At 26.0% G+C, this 8,444-nt stretch overlaps 1 protein-coding gene across 1 annotated transcript; it reads left to right on the forward strand.

Moving 5' to 3' along the window:
- Positions 1–2,771: 2,771 nt before the first annotated feature.
- Phum_PHUM590430 (uncharacterized protein) lies at positions 2,772–3,548 on the forward strand (the record flags this gene model as incomplete). Its single annotated transcript, XM_002432489.1, has 2 exons — positions 2,772–2,978; positions 3,534–3,548. 2 exons carry the CDS (start codon positions 2,772–2,774, stop codon positions 3,546–3,548), a joined length of 222 nt encoding a protein of 73 aa, XP_002432534.1.
- Between the last annotated feature and the right edge of the window lie 4,896 nt (positions 3,549–8,444).

Raw genomic sequence — 8,444 nt, forward strand, 5'->3', positions numbered from 1 at the left:
AAATTTTTTTTCCCCGCGTTTTTTTTTTTTTTTGATTCCCAATTACTACTGGCACGAATAAATCAGTCAATCAATTAATTTCAATTGATTTTAAATTAGTTATTCTTTATTTTAAAAAAAAACATAAATCGATATTTATCAAATTGAAAGAATTTACGATCGATTTTTTTTTTTTTTCATATTTTTCTCGGCGAAATATTTTTAAATACGCCGCGTAAAATTTATGATAAGCGTTATCATTTTTAATTTTCGAAATTGTTTTTTAGAAAAAAAATTAAATGCAAATTTTTTTTACGATCGAAAAAAAGAGAATATTAAAAAAAAAAAAAATGGAAAAAATTTATTTCATAATTATTATATTATTTCAAAATGAAAATGAAAATGAAAAAAAAAGAAAAATGGCGGTTTCGTCAGTTTAAATATTTCGAAGGTAATATCGGCCCCCCAATTTTTTTTGTAAGTATTTTATTTAAAATTCAAAAAAGAGTAACACCCACAAATAAATTATTTAAACGTTCAGAAAAAAAAAAAGAAAAGAAAACGTTCGATTCGACCTTGTTCAAAAGTTAAAATTTTAAATTTTTACGCGCGCGTTTAAGTTTTAATTAAAAGCTTCGAACCGAAAAAGTTTTACGTAAAAAAAAAAAAAAAAAACTTGCTCGCGGGTATACGAGTTGGTACCTTATTGGATAAAATATTATACTCATCTCCTCTTAGGTACACGAGTATTGGTTTAAAATTCAAAGAACTTAAATCTCGGCTCCACCTTATTATTATTATTATTTCTTTTTCTACTTTTTTTCCACGCGTTTTTTTTTAATAAAAAAATTTTTTGTGAAGAAACCCCTTGAATTTGAAGTTTTTGATTTCCTTCCCTTTCCCCCTTTTTTTTTTAAATCCGAAAAACTTTCCCCTCTTCAAGTTCCAGGTTAAATAAATTTTCGTCCGAGTATTTTCCCCTTGTAAAAATTATTATTATTATTATTATTATTATTATAAATAATTTCTGCACAAATAAATTCCTTTATTAAAAAAAAAAAAAATATAAACGTAATCGAAAAGATATATATATCTATCTTTGTTTCTCATTAAGAAAATTGTATGTTTTATCTCGGCGAGTACTAATAGTACAGGTAAAGCATGACTTACGAACCACGTGCTCGATAGTACGAATTTATTTTAAGAAAACTTACGATTCCATTTGAAAATCGCATCGAGTCGATGTTTTTCTTACGTTACGAAACTCGCGAGAAAAACGGGTATCGTAAACTCGTTCGTTTGTTATTTTTTTCAAATACCTTTTTTTTTTAGTGTAATAGGGGGGCACATTATAAGAAGAAGAGTTTACCTATTCGTGATGTTTAGATTGGTCGGGCGTGAAATAATAAATTCGTTTCATCATGAAAACTGCTTCCGATGGGCTTCTTGTTTGTTGACTTCGTGTATGGTCTCTTATGCCGGGTTGTTGTTGTTGTTGTTGTTGGGTACCTCGAACACCCTTCTTCTTCTTCTTTAGTATACCAGGTTACTCCTTTTGAATGAGTTTACTTTAACTTGATCTGAATTATTTTCATCATTTGACTTTTTATTTTTTTTTTTACGGCATTATCGTTCGCGTCTGTTGTTGTTATTGTTGTTGTTGTTGTTGTTTAAAACCTCGTCGCGATTATACTAATTTTTTTTTTTTTATCGTGCTCCTTTTGTTTTTTTTTTTTTATTCGTACGTTCGATTTTTTTTTTTAAATTCGGGAATCGTTAAGAACAATCAGTTTAATTATTATTATTATTATTATTATTATTATTATTATTATTATTATTGTGAATAAAAAAAGTGAAAAATTAATAATAAATAAATATTATATAAAAGGATTCAATTTGTTTGTTAGTAAGGTGAGAGAAAATTTTTTATTTATTTTTTCACATTTACTTTAAGGTTGCCGATAAAATTTTTTTTTTTGTTTGTTGTTGTTTGTTGGGTAATAAAAAAAAAACGCACGTAAAAATTTTAATTGCTTTTATACGCGCGTTAAACGTTATTTCAATCTAATTAAAGAAAAAAAAAATTTTTTTTTATTTTTGACGTCAATTAAAATTATTTAAATAAAAAAAAAAAAACTCGTTTCCTTTCGTTCGTTTATTTATTTATTTCGATTCGAGTAATTAAATAAAAAATTTATTAAATCGTCAGAGAATAATAATAATAATAATAATAATGATAACATTATCAAAAACGTCAACGGGTTTTTTGTACTTTTTCGTTTTTCTTTATTAAAAAAAAAATCCCGAGTTAATGATAATAAATGATAACGTCATACCACGTTCGTATCGAAACATGCACTCACTCGCAAAATTTAAATTTCATAAAAGAACGTGCGTAATAATAATAATAATTTACGCATTATGCGTAATTCCTTAAATGGAGATGTGAGACATAAAAAAAAAATTATCCTTTCTAAAAAAAAAATTTCTCAATATTTGAAATGATTTTTTAAAGGGCAAAAAGGAGGAGGAGAAGGAGGAATATGTCGTAAGTTTACCCAACAAATATTTTATTACCTCTCTCTCTCTCCCTATTTTTTTTTTTATTAATAATTACTTACCCTGATGATAATAATAATTTAAAAAGAGTGAGAGAGAAAGAAAAATTTCTCGACGTTGTCGCATTTCGAGTAATAATTTTTGATTTTTTTTGTTTTAGGTGTTTACAATTAAAAGAAGAAGATTAAGAAATGTTATTATTATTATTATGATTATTTAATTAATAACGCGAGATGGAGACCTGGGTTTTGATACCACAAGAACTATCACTTGCCATAACTCCATCATCTGAACGTACGAACGAACGTGATCGTAACAAGGGTAACGTCACCGTGTTTTCGAACGTGCGCGTGTCACAAGGAACGTTTTTCTATCCTTTTCAAGGAACTGTTAGATTAGACAAGATCGATGTTAATTCACAACATTTGGATGAAACCGATGTAAGTTTTTCTAAAATTAATTAATTTTTTTTTAAATAACGAACGGGCATGATTGAATAATAACGATAACGACGGAACAACGGCCATACTGTTCGTTAAGATTAAAAGATAAAGCGTGCGTGTACGCGCGAATGTGCGTACACGCACGCGAAATCGAAAAAAAAAAATTTTGGTTGTTGTCACTCTCATCCGTACGACGAACAAAAAATTTCGCGAGATTTGAATAAAAAAATTTTCTTTTTTTTTTCCTCCGATTTCCCCGATTTTCCGACGACTCATGCGTAAATTTAAAAACGCGCGTACACACACAAGATTGTGTCGTTAACGGATCATCCGAACGGCGGTTGTTTGCCGTTTGTAAAAATTTATTTTGAAAAAACGCGCGTACTCACCACGCATGTACGCGTAAATTATTTTTTTTTTATTATGAACCCGAACGAACAACCGAACAAACAAATTTTAAAATGAATCAGAGAAAGTGATTTCACATGAACGAAGACAAAAAAAAAAATGAAAATGGAAAAAACAATAGTGAGAATTTTTCTTTTTTTCAAGGTCATTACCGACTAATAACTACTTTTTTTTATTATTAATAATAATAAATAAATTTAACATAGCTTTTATTATTATTATTATTATTATTATTATTATTATTATTATTATTATTATTATTATTATTATTATTATTATTATTGTTTATAACAATTAACGGAAAAAAAAAAGAAAAAAATGCAGAAGAAAATTTTGTTTTTTTTTTTTTTTCGTCGGAGTGAAATCGAACGTGTTATTCAAAAAAAAACAAAAACAATAAAAATTTTTTTATATATTATATAAATATTGTTTAGTCCTCTCGTTTGTTGTTGTTGTTGTTGTTGTTGTTGTGGCATTGATGAAATTAAGTTAAATTTCCGAATTTTTTTTTTTTTTTCATAAGAGAGATTCTTGCACTTTTTTTTCCCCTAATTTTCCGGATAAAGGTTTATTGAATTTAATTTGAAAATAATAATAATAATAATAATGATGATGATAATCATTATGATTATGATGATGATAATAATAATAATAAAACAAAATTTATTCAAAGGAATTTTTTTTCCAACCTTTTTCACCTGCTCTCTTTAATAAAAACATTCAAATGATTAATTTGCAGGTGTTTAAAAAAAAAAAAAAAAAATTCGGACGTTAAAATTTTGGCAAAACTCGCGTCCGTTTCCAGTCGCGTTTTAAACATTAAATAATAATAATAATAACGATAATAATAATAATGATAATAATTATACCGAAGGTAAAAGAAAAAGAAAAAAAAAATTTTAAGTAGTTTGTTTTTATATTTTTTATATTTTTTAAAGGGAAAGAAAAAAATTAAAATTTGTACCTGGAATCATAAAACACTTTAATAATTTAATAATTTACGTACCGAAATAATAATAATAATAATAATAATAATAATAATAATAATAATAATAATAATAATGATAATGATAATAATAATAATAATCATTTACCGTAACGAACGCAAACAAACGAAAAAAAAAATTAAAAACAAACCAAGGTGCACGCCAAAAACAAAAAAAATTTTTTTTCCTTCGTTTTTTTTTTTGGGGGGGGGGGATTTTCCCAGAAGGGGGAAAATGGATGTTTAAACATATTAACGTTAGCAAAAATTATTGTCATATTAACGATAGCAAAATAATTTGAAATGAATATTTAAAAATAAAAATTAATCCATATCGTACGTTAGTAGGGAATTTTAATTTTTAAATTTTCCCGCCATTTTTGTTTCGTTAAATTTCGTCATAAATTAAATAATAATTTTTTTATTTTTAAGAATATTACCCTAGTAATAATTATTATTACTCCTTCTTTTTTTTTTTTTTTTTAATTACGAAAGCAAAAAAAAATTTGGGAAAAGTTTTTTTTTTAATTACCTTTTTTTTTCGTTTAAAAATTTTCACCCATAAAAAATTTTAAAGAAGGTTGAACGTAAAAAATCAGGGCCGTATATTAGTAGTACCTGTTAAATAATTATTAAAAAAAATTGTTTTTAATTTTTCAACCTGTTGAATTTATTTTTTTTGTTTATGATTCCACACAACTCTACTGAGGCCCCATCAAATTCGGCCTCTTTTTTTTTCGAAACTATGAATTTTTTTGTGATCATTTCCTATTGAAAATATCAACCATAATTTATCTTCCGTAAAAAAAAAAAAAAATTCCGACTTTATCCGTCTAGAAAATTACTTTTAAAAAAAATTTTTTTCTTAACGTACCACCTCCCCCACCGCCACCATCATCACTACAACCCTATTACCATAAATGTTAACTAATTTCTTTTTTTTTTCTCTCTCCTTGATATATGTTTTTAATTAAAAACAAAATAGTTATAATAATAATAATAATAGTAGTAGTAGTAGTAGTAATAATAATAATAATAATAACGAATAAGAAGAAGAACAAATAAGTAACATTTATTTTTTAAAAAAAATGGCGTTGAAATAACATCGAAAAAATAAAAAAATCAAATTCGAATCTCGTTTCTCTCATCTTTCGTTTTTATAAAATTTTTCGACGCCATTTTTATTTTTAATAATCTTTCCACCCACCCCCTCACCTCCCGTACAATTTTCTCATTTAAATGAAAATTTTTTTTTTTTTTTGTTTTACTCGGTGAAATTTTGAATTTTTATACAAAACAATATGAAGCCAAAGCCACATTTAAAATTTAATTTAAAAATTAATTATAATTATTATTATTATTACAATCATCATTATTATTATTTAAGGGATGCATACGATGTGTAATATGTGTTAGATAAATTTTTTTAATACTCGAAAAAGGCGGTGGTGGTCGTGGTGACGGTGATGACGATGGTGGTCATAAGTTCGTAGAATGATAATTTTAAAACGTCCGCCATTTTGAAATTTAAAAGAAATTAGAAGTAATGGAAAAAATATTTAAAGGTTTCGAACGACAGCAGAAGGAAAAGACAAGGAGAGAGAGAGAGAGAGAGGATGACAGCAGAGAGAGAATGAAAAGGGTGACAGATAAAGAGAGAGAGAAAAAGAGACCAATGCAAAATTTTAGGAAATGGAATTATCTAAGTGTCACGAATTAAGAAAATAATATTAATGATGATGATGATGATGATGATGATAATGATAATGATAATAATACAAATCGGAACGTTTGAAAACATTTCGAATAAACCAAAAAAAAAAAAAAAAAAATTGAACGTAATAAATTAATAAAAAAAAAGTTAAAAGACATATTAATTACGCGTTATTAAAAAAAAAATGTGCGTAAATTATTTATTTATCCGGTACGCGCATTCAGGTACGTACCTGAAAATTATAATAAATACAAAAATTTATTTAAAAAAAAGAGAGAGAAACAGGATTGAATTTTAGTACCTGACATTCGCATCCGCTAATAATAATTCATTTAAATTAAACTTGATTTTGTTTTTTTTTTTTTATTAACTCGGACCACGACAACATTTTAAACAACGACGACGACGACGATGACGGTGCCGGTGACGGCGGTGACGACGATTACGACGATTTTATTTCCACGATTTTTTTTTTTTTTAACCTGGAATCCGCCGTTTCGAAACGTTCGATATTTTTCGTTCGCACGCTTTATCGATCGATCGTTCAATTCGCACACGTAAAAAAAAAATCACAAATCTTTCCTTTGACATTTACCATTGAGATAATCAAAGGATAAATCATATAACACGATTATTACCTTTGATAATAATCGGAAAAACGAACGTAATAAAAATAAAAGAAATTTAACGAATGAAAAATTCCTTTTTTTTTTTTTAATCAAAGGAAAATCCTTTGACAAAAAAGGAATTTTTTTTTTTAACTAATTACTCGACAATTTTTACAAAATCACGAAACTTTTTTTTTCTTCCCTCCTAATTTTAAAATTTTGGGGTTTTTCGTTTTTTTAAACGTTTTAATGATGATGATGATGATGATACCTTTTAGCCAAAGGTTTTTTTTTTTCCTTTTTTTTTCTTCTGAAAAAAACGTTCGTTAAACGTTTAGAAAAAGGTGTAAAATCATGTCACGGAATTTTCTTTAAAAAAAAAAAAGAATAATAATAATAATAATAATAATAAATATGTTCGCACGGAAACGAAAACATACAAAATCACGAGAGCGGAAATTAAACAATTTTTTTTTTTTTTCACTTTCAAGGTCAACCGACTCCAGTCGTCGTTCCATCATCATCATTATTATTATTATTATTATTATTATTATTATTTGCTTACTTTGTAAATCAGATCGTTTTTTTTTTTTTTTGGAAATATTACGTCACGACAGCGAGCGAAAAATTCCAGAATTCTTATTATTAATTTTAATAAAAACGTCAGAAGCGCGATTTGTGATAATAATGATGATAATATATCACGAAATTAGTCTGGAAATTTTTTTAATTCTCCAAGTTTTGGAGAGAGAGAGAGAGACCTTGTAAATTTTTTCGCACGGAAACAAACAATAACAATTCGTAAAAATTATTATTATTTTTTAATTTTTTCTTTTAAAATAATTATAATGATAATAATAATACTTAAAACGTTGTCAAATTGCTCTCTTTCTATCTCTCTCTCCCTCTTTGGGTAATTACATAACACTGGAGAATTTTGTTGTTGTTATTTCAAACGGAAATTAACCAATTTTTAAAATTTCATTCATTAAAACTGTGAATGTTCAATTTGTCACCATTTTTTTTTTACACCTTCCAGAATTATATAAAGTGGGAAACTATTATTATTATTATTATTATTTTTTTTTTTTATTTTTTTTTATTTTTAAGTAATTAAAAAAAAAAAGTTTGAATGAAAATTTTTTTTCAACCGGAAAAAACGCAAATAAAACCGTTAAAAACTTTAATAAATTTTTATAATTTTTTTCGCATCGACGCGAGACTCTTTCTGGAAATTTCTGGAAATTTCGGACAAAATTTTGCGGTAACGTTCGGATGCTAAAAAAATTTTTTTTAACGTGGAAACGTGAAAATCGTTGTCATCGTCGTCGTCGTCGTGAATTTGTCTTATCGATTATGTGATAAAAAATAAATAAAAATTTATAAAATTATATAAATAAGTCGGTTGTTTTGCGGAATGGCGGCGCCACCGCCGCCGACGCCGCCGCCATACTAAAAAATTTGAATTTAACCGACACCGACTGGTTACACGTTCGAATGAAATAAAAAAAAAAAAAAATTTATTTATTTTAATTTAATTATAAAAGTTCATCGACTTTAAATTTTTTTTCAAAGTCATTTTCATCTCACAAAAATAAAGTCATTATTATCATCATCATCATCATTATTATTATTATTAAAGTTACTGATATTAATTAATTAATAAATAAAAAATTATTTTTCTCCATTTTCTTTCTTTTTTATCTTACTTATTTTTAATGCCATCGTATATTTTATTGTCGTGTCGT

The sequence above is a fragment of the Pediculus humanus genome, genomic scaffold, assembly GCF_000006295.1.
Source record: "Pediculus humanus corporis 1103172108313 genomic scaffold, whole genome shotgun sequence".
In the NCBI taxonomy this organism is placed as follows: domain Eukaryota; kingdom Metazoa; phylum Arthropoda; class Insecta; order Psocodea; family Pediculidae; genus Pediculus; species Pediculus humanus.